Source organism: Aspergillus glaucus (genome assembly GCF_001890805.1).
Source record: "Aspergillus glaucus CBS 516.65 unplaced genomic scaffold ASPGLscaffold_3, whole genome shotgun sequence".
Lineage (NCBI taxonomy): Eukaryota > Fungi > Ascomycota > Eurotiomycetes > Eurotiales > Aspergillaceae > Aspergillus > Aspergillus glaucus.
In genome coordinates, this window is record NW_019170455.1 from 1,219,988 (window position 1) to 1,237,050 (window position 17,063).

At 49.5% G+C, this 17,063-nt stretch overlaps 9 protein-coding genes across 9 annotated transcripts; 2 read left to right on the forward strand and 7 right to left on the reverse strand.

The window, feature by feature from the left end:
- Nucleotides 1-359: 359 nt before the first annotated feature.
- ASPGLDRAFT_118219 (uncharacterized protein) lies at nt 360-1,180 on the reverse strand (the record flags this gene model as incomplete). Its single annotated transcript, XM_022539942.1, has 3 exons — nt 360-867; nt 921-1,024; nt 1,076-1,180. The coding sequence occupies 3 exons, from the start codon at nt 1,178-1,180 to the stop codon at nt 360-362; spliced, it is 717 nt and encodes a 238-aa protein (XP_022404672.1).
- Nucleotides 1,181-2,220: 1,040 nt separating this feature from the next.
- On the forward strand, nt 2,221-2,870 carry ASPGLDRAFT_43082 (uncharacterized protein). Its single transcript, XM_022545739.1, has one exon. It carries the CDS (start codon nt 2,236-2,238, stop codon nt 2,518-2,520), a length of 285 nt encoding a protein of 94 aa, XP_022404673.1. The 5' UTR covers nt 2,221-2,235; the 3' UTR covers nt 2,521-2,870.
- A 317-nt stretch (nt 2,871-3,187) lies between these two features.
- On the forward strand, nt 3,188-3,940 carry ASPGLDRAFT_1012690 (uncharacterized protein). Its single transcript, XM_022539416.1, has one exon. The coding sequence runs from the start codon at nt 3,249-3,251 to the stop codon at nt 3,645-3,647; it is 399 nt and encodes a 132-aa protein (XP_022404674.1). The 5' UTR covers nt 3,188-3,248; the 3' UTR covers nt 3,648-3,940.
- A 78-nt stretch (nt 3,941-4,018) lies between these two features.
- Nucleotides 4,019-5,432, reverse strand: ASPGLDRAFT_118702 (DUF1996 domain-containing protein; the record flags this gene model as incomplete). The annotated part of the gene is made up of 4 exons (XM_022539980.1): nt 4,019-4,642; nt 4,687-4,867; nt 4,921-5,045; nt 5,103-5,432. 4 exons carry the CDS (start codon nt 5,430-5,432, stop codon nt 4,019-4,021), a joined length of 1,260 nt encoding a protein of 419 aa, XP_022404675.1.
- A 317-nt stretch (nt 5,433-5,749) lies between these two features.
- On the reverse strand, nt 5,750-6,382 carry ASPGLDRAFT_43084 (uncharacterized protein). Its single transcript, XM_022545740.1, has one exon. The coding sequence runs from the start codon at nt 6,343-6,345 to the stop codon at nt 5,983-5,985; it is 363 nt and encodes a 120-aa protein (XP_022404676.1). The 5' UTR covers nt 6,346-6,382; the 3' UTR covers nt 5,750-5,982.
- Nucleotides 6,383-6,526: 144 nt separating this feature from the next.
- On the reverse strand, nt 6,527-8,359 carry ASPGLDRAFT_79684 (uncharacterized protein). The gene is made up of 3 exons (XM_022550030.1): nt 7,827-8,359; nt 7,132-7,772; nt 6,527-7,073 (listed from the first exon to the last, which is right to left on the reverse strand). Exons 1-3 carry the CDS (start codon nt 8,296-8,298, stop codon nt 7,011-7,013), a joined length of 1,176 nt encoding a protein of 391 aa, XP_022404677.1. The 5' UTR covers nt 8,299-8,359; the 3' UTR covers nt 6,527-7,010.
- Nucleotides 8,360-8,462: 103 nt separating this feature from the next.
- Nucleotides 8,463-10,670, reverse strand: ASPGLDRAFT_79685 (uncharacterized protein). The gene is made up of 10 exons (XM_022550031.1): nt 10,316-10,670; nt 10,241-10,266; nt 10,015-10,187; nt 9,875-9,966; nt 9,658-9,830; nt 9,498-9,606; nt 9,233-9,447; nt 9,147-9,183; nt 9,056-9,086; nt 8,463-9,006 (listed from the first exon to the last, which is right to left on the reverse strand). Exons 1-10 carry the CDS (start codon nt 10,350-10,352, stop codon nt 8,583-8,585), a joined length of 1,317 nt encoding a protein of 438 aa, XP_022404678.1. The 5' UTR covers nt 10,353-10,670; the 3' UTR covers nt 8,463-8,582.
- A 337-nt stretch (nt 10,671-11,007) lies between these two features.
- ASPGLDRAFT_119224 (putative O-methyltransferase) lies at nt 11,008-12,319 on the reverse strand (the record flags this gene model as incomplete). Its single annotated transcript, XM_022540027.1, has 4 exons — nt 11,008-11,785; nt 11,832-11,958; nt 12,049-12,214; nt 12,266-12,319. 4 exons carry the CDS (start codon nt 12,317-12,319, stop codon nt 11,008-11,010), a joined length of 1,125 nt encoding a protein of 374 aa, XP_022404679.1.
- An 851-nt stretch (nt 12,320-13,170) lies between these two features.
- Nucleotides 13,171-15,925, reverse strand: ASPGLDRAFT_32457 (putative C6 transcription factor; the record flags this gene model as incomplete). Its single annotated transcript, XM_022544176.1, has 2 exons — nt 13,171-15,756; nt 15,848-15,925. 2 exons carry the CDS (start codon nt 15,923-15,925, stop codon nt 13,171-13,173), a joined length of 2,664 nt encoding a protein of 887 aa, XP_022404680.1.
- Nucleotides 15,926-17,063: the final 1,138 nt, after the last annotated feature.

The following is a 17,063-nucleotide window of genomic DNA, read 5'->3' on the forward strand; positions in this document are numbered from 1 at the left end:
TGTGACGGTCTCGAGCAATATGAGTATATTGGTAGATTATCTGACAAAATTCTAACATGAGGAGAGAAAAGGAAAGAGGCAGGCCTGCCGGCGACGAGCTATCTAATGTGTGCGAGGGGTTTAAGCGAGGCTCAGTGAATGTCCATGCTCAGTGAATGTCTATGCTCCGTGACAAATGCTCTATAAAATGGAAGACATCATCATCATCATTACTGTTTTTATATTTGATACTTGACACTCTATTCCTGCAGGTGGTTTCTTTATCATATTGGCAGGACTTGACGAGCTCCATATTTAATGCTTAAGATCTGATTAGCCTTGCACTTCAGGCTAGCACAATATCTCATTACTGAATAACTCTACTTGTGTCCATGTTGGCTAGTCTGTCCTTGAAGTACAAGACCCTCGCTAATCAAGCTCGTAACTTCCTCCATGCCCTTATCCTGGCAGTCAGGATCATTAGTCGAAGTCCAAGGAATAATACCCTTGTGGCACCGCAGCTCCTTATCCAAATGATACAGACCGACTCCGGGCTGCTTCGACACCCGTGCAGTCTGCTGGAGCAGGTCACCCATATTCTTGACCTGTCTGGTGTTCTTGCGCAGGAATCGCGTTTGGAGAGCGTCAGACAATGATGCGTCCTCGCACTTGTCCGCGAGTGCGATTAGCCGCACGATATCATCGGTTAGCTTCTTCTGGACTCGAAAGGCTTCCATGCAGGGACCAAGCGGTTCGATGGGATGGTCTGGCCATTCGATCTGGGTGGCTTCGATTGCGGTGGGCTTGCATCGGCCTCCCCGTGCAACGAGGTACTTTTCAAGCCAGTGCATGTCGATAAGACACTCTCGAGCGCATCGTTCCCAGAGCCTGTACGGTTGGGTTAGTTTTAGGGATGCGAGTTGGGAGGAGATGCTACATACATTCCATACCCATGAAGGGAAATGTTAGTACGGAAGCAGTCGGCCGCGAGCTTGCGGAAGAACATCCAACTGGTCAATTGTTGATGGATGTGACCCCTTACCGACTATTATCGGTCAACTGTGATTGTTCTTCTGAAAGGTCCCTCGTGTCTTACCTCTTCCACCTCGTTGGTGAGCGTGCTTGATCTCACCCACTTGTCCAGGTCGTCACTAGAGACGTCCTGGACGACCTTTCTGGCCAATTCGGCTCCGGAAGACATGTCGTTGCCAATTTTGTCGGTTGTTTTCTGAAGTTCGAAGTCGAAGTATGATGGCAATGTGGTCTGTCGTAAAGAACTTGCCGGGCAATTAGGATTGATATACATGCACGGTTTATTTCCCAGGTCACCATCACGTCAGTCCCCGTGTATTCAGAGGATTTCTCTTTCCGCAGAGACACACATGGTATGTATCGTCAGTGATTTTGGGTGGATGTATCGCCCGATAAACAAGCCCACAACCAGCATAGGTCGTATAGATTCGTCATGCTGATTCTGGTCTTCGTCACTACACAGAAACAAAAGAAACTGCTTTATATATCCGCAAGAATCTCAAATGCTCGTGTCTCATGCCAGATCGAGGTATTTCATAGTGACCAGGTTGTGACGAAATAGGAAATTGAGTTCATCGGATCTCAAGTGCCTGTCAACTAAACCGATGATAGCGTCCAATATGGTGATTCTTGTCCCTGTTCGAGGTGATATTCCACGTTAGAACATCGGAGAACGCTTGCTCCTTCCATACCAGCGAATGTTCTTCACCAGGAACGATGGGCCGGGACAGTTAAGAAAGAGATTACTCAATCCTCTTGGACTTTTTGTCCGTCTATTATGAGTCGACATTTCAATGTTGCGCATTCAATTGCATCTCGCTCTTCCCGGCCTAAGTAAACGACCTTATTGAGTAGCAAGTATTACATTGAAATTGGCGTCTGTATACAAAGTAGAGGTATAGTAGATATCGCTAGCTCGGATAACAGATGATAGAGACATAATACGACGCCCTAGGTTGGCTGTTCAGCGCTGACCCCATGACATCATATACAAACAATGCAAACAAAAGGGGACCCACGAACTGAATCTGTAGACTGACAACATTCCAGCAGTTCTGGTTCAACTCATTCCGAATTCAAAAATTGAGAATGCAGACAACGCTATATAACGCCCTCATACGAACCCACCATATTACGTCCCGCAAGAAGGTCTCCGCCCTGAAACGCGCTGCCGACGCATACAACTGCTTCGTCCTTCTTCGCTCCGGCGGCTGTCCGGGAATCATGTACGTCGAGTCCAAGGAGAAAGACTCTATTGAGTCATGGGTAAATACTGTGCGGAATCTGCGGTATAAGGACTTTCAACTTGTTACGCGGCCGGATGTCATGGCAGATGAGACGGGCAGTTCGAACGGTGGACGAATTGAGCCGTCGCGATCTAAGAAGAAAACCGAGGAGACATCTAAAGCTGGACTGTTTGAGGTGGAAACTGTAAAGGAGTTTGGGGGTTTGATGGAGCAGCGTGGTGTATGGCAGTGGTGGAGGAAGGGAATGGGGTACACGAGCTGAGGCTGTCTATCGCGGCGCCATTGACGTGCGTTATCTATTGACAGGCGATGCTCGTTAGTTGCCTGTCATCCTGTTAACAGAGCAGTTTTTGACCGCCTGTGATTCACTGGTTGGAAACCCACAGGTCTCGAGCTTTAGAGGTCGTGATGATGTTTTGTGTGGCCTCAGGTATGTGCTGGTGCCTGGCACAGGTGCCTGCGCGGAGCGACTTAGCACAAAATTCTGGCGACTTCTACGTCTAAATCGCAATAACTCACAACATGCCTTTGTAAAATCTAATGGTGCGCAGACATTTGGATTTCCTGTGGGATAATCTCGTGGAAGACAGCGCAAACATAACCAAGGATGGCGAAGTTGATGACAATGTCCTGAATGACTACAACATCCTCCGGATTGGCCAGTTCGACTTCGAGAACCTAGGTTCTGAAGGCCCATTCAATCCAATGTCCCTTGAATAACTTCAGAGTTATCTCCTCGACGATTTTATCATACAGAATGGAAGCCCGTTTCCAGACTACAACGTGAAGCGTGACATAAGCGCGGAGAATTACACGCACCAGATAGAACTCTATGTACGGGATTGGGCCTACATATCGAGGCAAAGTGGACATGTCTATCCCACGCACATGTTAAAGGACCTCTAGTAAGTGGCCCTTTTTTGCAGCGCAGAGACTTAGCTGACAATTTTAGTCATCCTCTTTTCTTCCGAGCTTCAGGAACGGGACTGTATGGCGACTATCCGACGCACCAAGGGCGAGTCCAACTATAAAAGTGAGCTAGTCTTGGAACTTCTAGATGATAAAGATAACCCGTATCCCCACGTCATCGTCTCTCCTTATCAGCCTATCCATGGTACAGAGGACTCTATTCTGCTTGGAGAACTTGCGATCTTGATTTCAGCAATGCGAGGCCGCGCCAACCAGCCAAAAGTCGAAATGAAGGATGGGGATGAATGGGAAGAACTTTCTTGCTATGACCTTACATTTCCCAAGGAGAAGTGCTTTCCTGTTCTGCTTCTTTCATATATAGGCTCTCAGCATGGATGTTTGTTCTGTGCCTCCCTGAATGGGAATCATTTGGTGATCAGGCAATTGCATCGCTTGATTTCTTCTCGCGAGTTCTTCTGAGCTGCCCGGTGCTGAATGGTGATGTACATGATTGTGGTAGTCATGGGAAGGCGCAGAAGAAACGTGGCCCCCAGGACGACATTGAGCCGATTCGTTATAAGACAAGGAGGATCACCCAGCAGGCAGGCAATGGCAACTAACATGAATCCACAAGCCTAGCAGGATGTCTGTCAGGTTCTCGGGTAGACGGTTTACTTTGCTCCTTAGCTTCATGCCTCTAATGCCGTATCTTATATTAGCTAGCTTGCAACACAGATGTGATCACCGATAATGGTACATGGTTCCCGAACAGCAGTGTTCCAGTGTACTTCAACTACTTGCCATTTATGTATCCTGTCCAATGAAAAATATGTACAAAATCACGGAACCGGTCATTTCCACCCTCCCCAATTACAGAACCAACATCCCTTCCCAAAGCCCTCATCTTCCGACGTCGGCTTCGGCTTTGGTTTCGGCTTGGACCCGCCATCGTTCTTGTCCTGGTCCTTCTCATCGTCCTCTTTCCCATCCTCTTTCCCATCCTCTTTTCCACTCTCCTTTCCGCTCTCCTTTCCACCCTCTTTCCCACTCTTCTTTCCCACCCACTCCCCCTCATCCCCAGGCCCCGTCACAGGATTATCCCCCGGTAACTTCGGAATCGGCCCATTCTGCCCAACCTCCTTCTCCCCCTTAGGCGAATGCACCTCCATCGGCCTAGACTGCGGCGCCAGTACACCATGCTGATTCTTCGTAACCGAGCAACTTGGATCAGTCAAACCCTTCTCACCCGTACATGTCACCAGTGCATCCCGTAGCGCATCTAAGTCCGTCCAACCATTGACGAAGTCCCCGTGCAGACCGTAGCCGGTTGGGTCGCCCATTGCATAGACTAGGTTGTCGTAGTCGGGGTAGGGCTTTGTGTTGAAGAGAAACTCGGCGAAGATGGAGATTATTGCTATTGGGTGGGATGGAGGGCAGACGCCTTGGTTGTAGTGGCCGATTGCGGGGTAGGACATCTATTCTGTTAGTTACTGGCTTATAATGTTGGTTGTGGACGTACATGGCTATGATGGTCATGGGTGTCAACGTTCTTCCCGTCCCAGCATGATGGGAAAAAGACCTGGGATCGCATGAGCGAGCAGGGCTCTTGGGGGAGGTGTTTCGTTTCATTTGAAGATCCGTCCTCTCTTATGCACATGTGTGATATTGCTTGCTGGGCCGGGTTTGAGTCGTTATACGTCCTCATGCATGTTAGCAGCGTCCTGTCCTCTTCATTCATTCGGACATGTCTCACCGAAGAAAAGGATTCCCAGCGACCATTCTCAGTCCATCAGGAGGTGCAATCGCAACCTCATGCTCCGAATCACAAGCCGTCGCGTCCTCGGTATAATTACACGCTCGGTTCATATAATACAGTTCCTAACCCCGTTAGTCCACTTCAATCCTCAACCCAACCCAAACCGATACGGTACATACAATCCCCTCAACATCCACAAGCTCAAAGCCACCCTCCGTCTGATGATACAGCTCCGGAACCCAATAGTTACTCTTATCAATCTCAATACCACATGTCGTCCCTATAGCCTTCCGAGCTGTATCGTCCGCCATTGCTCGCTGGAATGCTGTTCCTCCTGCTACTAGGTGGAGATGGTCTGATTCGTTTCCGGGGAACATGATCGGGTCGGACATTTCGATTGTCAATGGGAGGCAGCTGAAGGAGATTTCATCGCGGGGACTGCCGGCTAGTGCTGGTGAACATAGTGCGAGGAGCAGAGGGGCGAGATAGCTAAACGGAGTGGTCCGCATGGTGATCGAGTATCCGGTGACAGCAATGGCTACAAAATGTAAGGAACAAATAAATAGAGTCGAGCATTTGGCATTCGATAAATATATGTCCGCTTGTTTGGGCTACCTTCCAATTTGGACGAAAACAAACATTCCGATCTCCCGCCATGCATACCAAATGGCACGGCCGCGTTTGGATTGCGTCTGTTGTCCGGACTTGTTATGAATGGCCGGACTAATTTTTTGAGTTGTTTCAGCTGGCATTTTGTTTATAAGTTATCCAGGAATTGATTTCCGGGCTGGCATGGATGTCTAGGGTTACAGGTTGGAATGGTGATCCATAGTAAATATCAATTGAACTGTAAGCATAAGCTGTTTAATATAATATTGTAAGCCAATAAGCGACATCCAAATCATAACTCGTCTCGTAGCATCGATACAGCAAACAAACCCTAACACACAAGTCGAAACCAACGCGAACGTACGCAAACCACACAAGTCATTCAAAATCAAGTCCTCAATCCTCAACTCACAAGAACCAACTCCAAAACCAAAGTCACAAAAAGCAAAATCAACGAAATCGATGGTCACAATACTCCGCCTTCTCACCCGCAAACCTCGCCGCTCCCCTAACCCCCCTAGCCATCTCCCCAACCCCCTCCCCCTCCCTCTCCACAAACGCAGCCCACTTCATAGCAGTCGCATGCTCCGCCTCCGCCTGATCAACCTCCCCCCACGCATCCGTAGTCATCCGCTGCGCATGCGAGATCTCGTCTCTAGCGGCCACGGCGCTGAGGTGGATCTTGTCGGATTTGGCGCGGGCTTTTTGCGCGGCTTTGTTGGCTTTGCGGGCGCCTTTGCGGGCGTGTTTGGCGGCTTTGCGGGCGCGTGAGACTTTGTGGGTTAGGTTGGAGTTGGATTGTTCGGGGGTCATGTAGAGGGGGTTGCGGAGGGTGAAGCTGCCCATGTTGCTTTTTTTTTTTTTTTTTTTCGTCAAGCTCAGACTTGAGGGCCATTTGTAGGGAATGGTACTTACATGATGAACTCGGACTTGCGGAAGAAAGAGCGGTAGTCCACGGTCTCGTTCTCATAGCAATTGCAGTCTGAGTTCACTTGGTTCTTGTTCTTGATTTGCTTGCGGGTGACCACTTGCGTCGAGGTGCTCCGCATCTTTTCGGGCTTTTGAGCAGTCATCATGGCTGTTTGTTGAGCGTACACTGCCTCTAGGACGGGGTTGCTCTGTATCTGGGCTTGCTCGAGGATGGTGGTCATTGTTGCTGCTGTGGGCAAGGTAGGGCAGAGCAAGGTAGGGATAGAGAGGGCTTGGTGGCCCAAACCGAATGCTCGAGTGGGTAAAGCACGAAGAAAAGGTCGTGGACGATATTTTGTCGTGCTAGGGCTTTACTTTGGTGATCTCATTATCCATCATGTATATTATTCCGTATCTGTTACCACGGGATGATAAGCACTACCAAGGTCACCTGATAGTCAATTCATATCTGATAATGTACAGTTTGTCTATAGAATATACAGTCAGCCAAGATTCTATGATACAATAAAACGCCGCCCCATGCGCCGCCCAACACTATAAGGAAGCAATTATTCAGGATTCTCCACTGGGGGCCAATCCGGCGCAGGATAACTCAGGATCTTGCAAACGTCCTACAAATCATGACAAGTTAGCACGGACCTCGATCCATGGTACAACACATGCACATACCCTTCTTCTCCGTCGAAAGTCATCATAAAGATGCCTCCAAATCTGTCTATCCCGACATCCGCTCTCGTTAGGTGTGCCAGGGTTGTTCTTGCACTTCGGCAACATTTCCGGGAGAAGCTTCTGCGGCCACATGACCCAGGGCTTGGGCATGGGCCAATCAGAAAAGTGTACCAGTTTGGCTTCGGCCAAGACTTTGTCGGGGTTCCACTCTTCTTGCGCATCTCCAAGGAAACGTTTGTGGTCCTCGGCACGGAATTCGCCTGTGAGAAGGCCGTACTGGCGATGGGGGAGCACCATGGCTGAATCACCATAGCGGTTGTTCAGTAGTTCCATGTCATACAGGGTTGTATCTGATGCGTTGGTCTCAACCTGACCGAACATAGCTGCCTTGGACGTTTCCATGAGAGCGTTGAATTCGCGGTATGACGGTTCGATCACAATCAACAAGGACGACAACTGTCTGGACTCGGGTAGTAGCCAATGCGCCCGGGGCATGGCGACGGTGGTAGGAGGTAGAAAGAACAATTCATCCATGTTCTGCAGAACGGTGATGTCGGAATCAAGATGGATCAACCGTTTGTATTCCGTCTCGCCGAACGCGAGCAATTTGGAGACGCTCTTATCCCACGACTCGCCGGAGCCTAACCCAATCTGTCAGCCTTCTCGTCCAATTTTGTTCCTCCGTATCGACCTACCTGATCCCTCCTTGATCAAATCCAGATCAATCGGCACCAATTGCACCCCATATGTGTCCCGGGCAAGCACCAACAACTGACTATCCCTATCATCCCTATCCGCAATCTCCGTATCCCAATTCTCTGGATAAAACAGCACTCGATCCGCGCGACTCCCCAGCCGCTGCAAGGCCTCGAAAACCATCACAGCGTTGCAAAGATAGGCACTAGATGTCGCATACTGGCTGTAAGCATAGCGCGACCAATCGACCAGGTTGTATTGGATATGCGGTAGCGGCGGCGGCTTCGGTCGTTCGCGTCTGTAGTAGAGGATTAGGATGAGAATAACGGCGAAAACAACCCAGGTTCGAATGCGTCGCAGTTGTCGTTTCACGATCGCTAGGAGCGGTTCTTCGGGGAGGTCGAAGAAGTCGGGTTCGTCTTCGGAGGATGTAGACCCCCTGCGAAGAGGGAAGGCGGATGTTCGCTTCATTCTGGTAGTTTTAGGGAAAGGAATGTGAGTGCCATTGCTTCAATTCGAATGATGGCACTGTCTGGGGGTATTCTTGTTATCGACACGCGTTGATATCGCCGCTGACGATCCGCGGCATATCTGCACGTGATGTCGACGAGATATTTGACACATTAGAGCAGACAGTGGAAAGTTCCCGAGAATATCGCCAGTATAGTAGGGCATGATCGAGTCTATTCTATCTCTATTTTGAATGCATCGATATACGCCGTGTCATCATCACGCATCAATCCAATCCTTCCAAACTATATATATCTCTCCATCCTCGCCTCTTCATCCTTCAAACTCTCTCTCCCAGGCTGGAATTGACCTCCTGAAGAATGCAAAGCCCTCGACTGTCTCTTATTAACCTCCACAATAAAATCAGTAACCACTGTGACACAATCATTGAGGACATGTGTCGGTGGCGTCGCCCTGCACGCTTGACTCTCATATCTCCGAGGGAATGACTGGCCGAAAAATGATTGTCGGTAGTAGCCCATGTCATTGAGGGTGATGTCGCTGTCGACTGTGCTGACGGATTTGTCTCGGCAATGGCGCATTTCCATTGCGCGGTTGTTGTCTGAGAAGTAGCCTGTGTATTGGCCTTCGCGGTAGTAGGAGATGAGGACTCGTAGGAGGTGGGTTGTATGGGCGCATGAGGCGAGGAGGATGCTGCTGTTTTCGATTCTGTGGTCTGTGAGCGTGTTGACAGATGTAAGAATGTCTTTCTACTTACTTTGCCCCGAGAATGCTATCAACCATATTATCTGAACGTCACATTCGTGAGCTTATTTGAGTCCACGAATTGCTCCAGCAGGAAAACTCACAAGGAAAACCCGATCTATCATCAGATGACTTAAGGTGCTAAACGATCATCAGCCATGCCCAACAAACCCGATCAAGGATAACCTACATATGCCTTCACAATCGAAGCAGCCCCTGCAAGAAGCAGAATACCACTAATTGCGAGAGTCTGCAACGCCCGGCGAACTCGTACACTGCCACCTATATCTCGGAATTGCGATAAAAACGATACACCGGGGTTCTGCCGGAGTACTTGAAAGAAGAATTGCCAGATTTCGATCACCGCAATGGCTGCTAGTAAGAAGTCGACGGTTGCATTGACACCTGTCATTGTTAGCAGGTTATTCCAAATGAAAATGGGGGAACGTAGATACCTCCTTGCACGAAAGCTATTATCATCTGTACCGAGAGAGATTGACATTTCACTGATCCGTCAGCTGGAAGTGCATCCCACATATAGTGGAAATATTCCAGTCTATTAGCCTAACCCGTCAAATTAGCACACTTCTTGACAATAAAACACGAAGCACCCACTGGAAAATAAGGATACGGTCCACATTGCAGCACAGTCTGCAATACCACAACACTATTGACCACCACTTGAACCACGATGCAGGCAAGAATGCTCAGACGCATTCGCCTGTTCGTGAAACAGGTCAAGAGTGTCCAAGCCATCCCCGTACGAGAGATCATTCCGGCAGTCACACCTAACGGAGTCAGCAGGCATCTATAAGGGTGTCGGGGTATATACCAAATGGCTGTGAAATATGCCCATATCTCAATACCCGAGATTGTTCAAATGGCTCCAGATACTGGAAGGGCCTTCCAAGACCCCATTGAGAGCTACAAATGTCAATAACCTCGTTCTGTCCATCTGATCGAGACTCGAACCTCAACTCAACAGTCGTCATTTGTATAATGTCGAAGCCATAACCAGCGAAGACTAGGAGATCTTCCAATCCCCAGACTTTATCCGGGATAAAGGTTCGAGGCAGGAACCAGCAGACCCATGTCTTGAGTGCATATCGTAGGATTAGGGCTATCCCAGCTGTTGCAGTGAGAAACTGGCTACTGTCAGTACATCAGTCATCTTTTGCTTGAATGAAGCCATACATACCCAACATCCTATGAATATCCCCGTACCTAGTCAAGTTAGTTAAATTAGAAACATAATGATGAATGTTTCACTCGCCAATATCAACGTCTCCACTAGCTCTTGATTCTTCCATTTTTCAATCAGTCACGAAATAACAAAATCAACAATCAATATGGCGTGACATTTTATTTATACTCCAACTAGTCTGACTACAATTCCCTCAGACTTAAGGCAGGTTGGTATATGTGTCAGGACTTGTCAGTGAGATGAGGGTTTCAGGTATCCCTCTTGTCACAACCTTGCAGGCGAAGCGGAGTGATTGATGGAAAGGTAGCAAGGGGTGTAGAAGCGCCTGAATAGTGGTATAGGGAGGGGTTTGGCTTAGTCTTTCATTCTGGTCTTGTACAGAAGCTGGTTATCTTTTGACGAATGAGCCATATTCATATCCAATCTGCTAATGAGTGTCAATGGATCTCGCGTATATGATAACTCAAGTTCAAAGCCGTTATGGACGGTGCGCGCTCGTGAAATGATCCCAATTGCGAGCTCATCTCACTCCATTCTTCAGAATAGATCTATTGACCTGGCTGTACGCAAGGGTCTCGGGCCAGTAGCCCTCTATTACTATTCAAGCATTAAGTGATATATGTGTTTCAACTAAGGGTTATGGCTATCCCTAGAATAGTCCCTTGTCATACCAGAAAGGGAGAACGATCTCGCCCTTTACCTTGTGATCAGTCACATTTAAATCCTCAAATCGATGAATCTATCCTGATCGAGCTAAGCTCCTATTTACTGCGTCGAACCTTCCGCATCTCCACCAAACACTCCCCAAACTCGGGATAGCTCTCAAACGTAACCTCCAACCCACTCACCGCCGCCATAAGCTTCCACTCCTCACTACTTCGCTCCCTGCCCCCATAAAGCGCAACCATAGCCGCATGCATCGCCGCGTTATTCGCATTCTTCGTGGCTTCGATAATCAACAAGCGTGAATCATCGTTCATCGCAGCGGCGGTCTTCTGCAGGAGAGCGATCGATTCTAGGTCCGGGTGGTTGTGCAGGATGTGCTGCAAGCAGTAGATATGTGCGCCTTGGACGGGTTGCGGGGCCGTGTCTTTGAAGTTGTATTTCATCAGTGTGAGGCCTGGGATTGTGTCGACGGTTGCGTAGAAGTCTTGGACGATTAGCTTGTCGGCGCTGAGGTGGGGGTAGGCTTCTTTGAAGGATAGCAGGGTGTGGCCGTGGCCGCCGCCAATGTCGACTACTGCGACTGAGTCCTTGGGGGCGCTGGAGATGGCGGCGTCGAGGTCGTAGCCGAGGGACTTGATATTTTCTGGGGCTTTGGGCATTTTGGAGAACTTTTGGACCATGAACATGTTGAAGCTGTCCATTCGGCCTTCGTCTGCCATGATGGAGTAGGTGTGTTTTTTGGAGAGGACTTCATTTCCGAGGCGTTTGTGGGCGTATTGCATTGGGGTGTCAGCTTCCGCGAAGGGGTAGGCGAAGTTGGTGTCTTTTAGTTTCGAGTACGTGAATGCTCCGGCGAGGAGGCCTTCGATGGTACTGGGGATGTCAGCAGTGCTATTACTCTTCGGGGAGATTCACGAACAAGTGAAGGGCTCCATTCGTTGCGCCTTCCCAATCAGCCAAATGATTCGTAATGGCATTCGCACCGAAGACATTCTCAGAGACCTGGTCGACCAAACCCAGTCCTGTCATGATGTAGAGTGTGTCCTCTATAAAAGTGAGAAACTATCCAACCACAATTAGAAGTCAAACAAACCAGCTAACTTGACACCTGCGCTTGTTAGCTTGACACTTGGAACCAGATAAGACAGACATACCTAACTCTGGCTCCCCCTTTGCCCTCTCACGAATCTTCGCATTGCTAATCTCAGTCGCCTCTTCAGCGGTGATAGGTTTTCCAGCCCGCGCAAGGATCGTGAAGATGTCAAAGTGAACAGCTACCGGGATGAATCCCAGACTTGTTGGCTATAGTGTCGTCAGCTTCACAGAAACATCAATTCGAGAACCATCTCTCACGTTCGTGATAATACCCGCAAGAGCGGCACCCGGGTTATCCAAAGGCGAACTCATAATGATACAATCGAATAATTCTCACAGACAAAGTTGACTCCGTATGATAATAATCCAGGGATCTACGGGTCTATATAGACGGGTCAATGTCGCACACCAGATAACCCCGACAGTACACGTATCATACGCATACGCATACGCATAAGCATCACACAGTTTGTTTATCATCGGATTTTATTCAGCTGGCATACAGATGGCGATGAAGTATGCAATTCATCCTTGGCATGATGATGCTATTGGTAGTGTTGAAGCAGATATGCAAGCCACGGCACATCGGACTCCGACTCGGAGTCCGCCATTAGTTGCCCGATAGGCGGTGTTTTTGATCTCGGGTTTTGCGGGTGCAATCGAGTTTAGAGGTTTTTCAGCTCTAGCTGAATGATGCTGTTTTGGGGGGGGGTGCAAATTTACCGGCATTAGGGATATGTGTGTTCGGTATGACACGTAAGACGATCGCAGTGATTATGCGAGAACTCGTGACTGATCGATGTCCAATCCAGATAATGTTCTGAGCCTAGCAGCCCGGAGGTGCAGTGCTCTGTCTTCCGGCTTTCAAACCAATTCCTTAGCTGCACGTGAAGCCTAATAGTCATGACAAGAGAGTTCTGAAAAGCAAGTTCGGTAGAAAAAGGCACCGAGATACCGTGGTCTATTCCAAATCATTCAAATCTCTTTATTCATCTATCCACGTATTAACCTAAAGTACTCCGTACGCCAGTCGATAGACTGCAACTCACCATGGGTATCATATTCCAAAGAAACACGAACTTTTAAATACAGTCCAATCATATTACATGAGGGTCTACAACCCACTATCTACTTTGATCAACTCATACGAGTCTCCAAATCCATCAAGTGTCCATTCGGTCATCCGAGTTATCCTGAAAAGTCTCCGGGAAGAACCCCGGTGGTGGCCATATATCAGCTATAGACGGCGGATGGATTAATGGCTGCGATCCCACCAGACGGTCTGGATCGTGACAGAACGCTTGGAATGTGCTGTCGTCGATAAAGCCGAATTCTTTCAGTCCTGCCTCGCGGTTATTGGCCCATTCGGTTGTGTCGAGATATGCGAGGTCTTCGAAGATAGCATCGATGGCGCCGTTTGATGCTTGCGGTTCTCCTATGTTGGAGCCGCTGGGTCCGGCCATGTTTTCAGAATGTGACGGTCGGTCATTGGGGATGGTCCTCATCTGGTTCGACACTGACGAATCAGGTGTGGGCGGCTGTGGCTGCGTTGAAGGTTGCAACCCATTGGTCGGTGCAAGTTTTTCTGCGAATGAAGCACTATCGACCTGTTGTTGTTGTTGTTGTTGTTGTTGTTGTTGTTGTTGTTGTTGTTGTTGTTGTTGTTGTTGTTGTTGTTGTTGTTGTTGTTGTAGAGATGACGCATCTGTCATTGCTAGGTCTGCATTCTCCATAGTAGTGTCCTTCGGAGTCATATACTGTCCATCCGCAGGCATCGCTATACCAAGTATCGACGAGGACAAGTCCTGTTTCGCAGCTCCCGGCATGTTTGCCGGGTTCCGCATCGAATTACTACTCTGTAGGTGACTTCCTGTCATTGACACAGACCCCGGGGAAAGTCCTGGAATATTGATTGTCCCTTGCATCGCCATGGATGGAACCTCGGACAGGCTGCCTGACCGATACCAACGCTCGATAGTAGTAAGCAGCGTGGCATAGGCCGGCCACGTCGGAGTGAGCTCCTTCGTCCGCTTGACCAGTGCCTCCGTCCATTGTGAAAACGGAAACGAATCTGACTCGATCATGGTACGCAGCGCAAACGCCTGCTCAGTGATGGTGCGCAGAGACAACTCGAATACTGGCGGCAATCCACACATTGGAAAGTTATCCAAATGCTGAGAGATCATCGGGAGCGCCCGATACAGCAGTTTCTTTGCGCCTTCGGTGGCGGGCCGCTGTGAGTGATGCAGACCTAGCTCCTGAGGTGCAATACGTAAATATAGCCATAGGAGTGTAGCAGCATATACCAACCCCAGGTAGCTCTGGTGCGGAAGCAGAGCGGAATGCCGCTCCGGGTAAATACTTTCGGCGCCGATTAGTCGACATCCCAAAGGCAGGTGGTCATCCCATTGTTTGAGTTCCAAGACCATCTGCTGCGCAAACGCATGGCTGTTCGGCCCGGCAGAACAGTCTCGCGCGATCTTATTCAGCACACTCGCCAGTTCAACCAGACGGTTAAAACAGCTGAGAGCAAGAAGAGGACCTCTCCGTGGTGGGTTCTTTGTCTGTGCTGCCCCCGTAGGCGGCAAGACGTCGGCCCAAGAATTCCACTCTTCCAGGCCATCTTCTTCCAACAAGCCCACGGGCGACAGATCCCGCGGGTGCATACAAGGTCTCCGAGAGAGACGGAACGACAGCAAGGAGTCAACTACAAAACACCCCAAGAAAGTCGCTTTACCCTGTCGGAGCTCCTCTGACCGCCGAGTGTCGGTTAAAGTCCCAAGATCCATGGAGATAGCCATCCGGACGGCTTTGCCGCTCATCAGCCAGGCCGCCGTCCACTCTTCCAGGCCAATGTTCACCAAGGTCAATAGTAGCAACGCCTGCACATGACCCAATTCGTGATGCTCGTTCTCAGACGGGATCAAACTTTGCGCTATCGAATAGTATCCCTTCGTCTTCGCAAGGAGACCCGATGGACCGTCGAGTTGGTTGGCCCGAGACTGAGAAACGGTATAGCTCAAGATGGCCCATAGTGCTGCATGATCGCCGGAACCAGGGGATACATTTGTAACGGTCAGGGGTGAGTTCGCATAGAGGTAGGATGCTCGTAGGATGTTATGTTTCGCTACGATCGGAAACCAGGAATGGGTGGCGGCGAAATAGACGTCCAGTAGATGGGACGTCTGCGGAGGAAGTTGCAATGTATTAAGGCCATTACTGTGTGGCTGCGAGGCTGCTCGACCATCTGTTGGTAAAGATAACCGAGACCTCTTGAGACGGGGAGAAGCGGACGGGGAGACCACGCGTGGCGCATCAAGTCGAGGAGTCGTGCTTTGATCTACCCGAAGACCCCATTCACTGCTGGAAATAGAAGCACTATCCGCTCGGGACCGTTTCCCAGAGGTCTGCGACGGTGACGATTCCGAGTTTGACGACAGCATCTTCTCGAGTGCACTGTAAAGACGGCTAGTTTTCCAAGACTCATGCAGACTCTCCGATGCGCCATCATCAGACCATAGTGACATCACCCTATCCCTCCGGCCGGCTGATTCTGGTGTTGTGCCCAAGAGGGAGAGCATAGTATCCTCGAAGCCATCGATGTTGCAGATCGACAAGGCCCAGAGCTTCTCCATGCCCCGAACGTAACCTTCGGGCAGGCCGCGCTTCTTCGCGTTGGGGTCATATGAGCACGTCTGACCAGAGGCCTGACAGGCTGAGCAAGCAGGACGAAGCCCATCACATTTATCCTAAGTTTACCATTCCATGTCAGAACCAGTGTACAGGAGATGCGAGGCGTGTTCTGGGGAGATCGTCTCCACTGCGGAAAGGTATACCAACCTTTTTACTGCGACACCTGTCGCAGGCCCTCGAGACCCTCTTGCGTCGAGGGGCTTTTGAATCGGAACCCTCGTCCATGGAAGAGGGTTAGTTATGGCGAACAGAGCGCCATGTAGAAACGGCGACAGATAAGATAGGACTCGAACACGCGGGTCCCAACGACACAGAAGATTAGAACGCGTTTGATGAAGTTGCAGAAAAGGCAGAAGAGTTGAAGACCAAAGACAGGAGTCGCAATGAATAAGAACGATGGCGATAAGACCGGATGGTAGTCACGGGCCCAAGAGCAGTTGTCGCGTATGTCGCCAAACTATGCGGCCGCATGTCGGTATCCAAAGCGGCTTTTCTCGGCAGGCCTCCAACGAACTGGAACAACGCAACTGACGTCCAGCCAAGCAGCGACCTCAGCACGAGACTTCGATAATCAGAGATAGTCTGATTGACCAGCTCTTTTTCTCTCTCGTTCTGTATTGTCCGAGAGCGGATCCCGAAATAGGATAAGATAGAACAAAACGCGGAATACAGAAGATGAGTACTCCTGAGAAGCAGGACGGAACGCTCCGTAGTTTTCTAAGAACGAGCACTAATCCAGCAACGCTCAATCGAGAGTTGGAGCCGTCCGAGGCAAAGGAATGAGACCGAGATGTTTTCGGGGAGTCGCCCGGGATGTGGCCGCTCTAGTCTCCACACTCGACGTCCCCACACTCTCCACGATGCTGTGGGACTTTTCTACTATACGGAGTACCTAAGAGTACAAGAAAAGAGTACTACATAGTAGTAGCATGTCAAGTCAAGAGAAGTAGTGTTGTGTATTCTCCTGTTATTGTACAATGGGCAGTCTATTCTCTGGAGAATGAATATATTGGCATCCTTACTATCTCCCCGTACAAAGCAGAGTGCAGAGGGGTCCAGTTGCTAGAGCGGCCAATCAAGAATGCACCTTTCCTACTATAGGAAACTGCCGATTATCGGTCATTTCAAACAAGGGAAAAAAAGACTCAATGAGGTTTCTATTATTCATTAGTTATATAACCGCTGGTGTCTTGATCCTGAATGGGCGCTTTCGGGTGTTGTAGGAGGTCCCACAGAAGAAAATTGTCGTCATCGTGAGAATAATGTTGAGAAAGTGAGACTGAGCAATTTGGACGTCTTGAATATACCATATCCAACGTACAGAGTAGCCGCAGCCAATGATCCGAACTCAGATTGACGTTGC

Bases quoted from the DNA above. Each gene is read 5' to 3' on its own strand.
- ASPGLDRAFT_43082 (XM_022545739.1), top strand. From the start codon at position 2,236: ATGTACGTCGAGTCCAAGGAGAAAGACTCTATTGAGTCATGGGTAAAT.
- ASPGLDRAFT_1012690 (XM_022539416.1), top strand. From the start codon at position 3,249: ATGGCGACTATCCGACGCACCAAGGGCGAGTCCAACTATAAAAGTGAG.
- ASPGLDRAFT_43084 (XM_022545740.1), bottom strand. From the start codon at position 6,345: ATGACCCCCGAACAATCCAACTCCAACCTAACCCACAAAGTCTCACGC.
- ASPGLDRAFT_79684 (XM_022550030.1), bottom strand. From the start codon at position 8,298: ATGAAGCGAACATCCGCCTTCCCTCTTCGCAGGGGGTCTACATCCTCC. The intron at 7,773-7,826 runs GTAGGTCGATAC...AGATTGGGTTAG, and splicing joins TTTGATCAAGGAGGGATCAG to GCTCCGGCGAGTCGTGGGAT. The intron at 7,074-7,131 runs GTATGTGCATGT...CATGATTTGTAG, and splicing joins ACTTTCGACGGAGAAGAAGG to GACGTTTGCAAGATCCTGAG.
- ASPGLDRAFT_79685 (XM_022550031.1), bottom strand. From the start codon at position 10,352: ATGGAAGAATCAAGAGCTAGTGGAGACGTTGATATTG. The intron at 10,188-10,240 runs GTATGTATGGCT...GACAGTAGCCAG, and splicing joins GGATATTCATAGGATGTTGG to TTTCTCACTGCAACAGCTGG. The intron at 9,967-10,014 runs GTTCGAGTCTCG...TGACATTTGTAG, and splicing joins ATGACGACTGTTGAGTTGAG to CTCTCAATGGGGTCTTGGAA.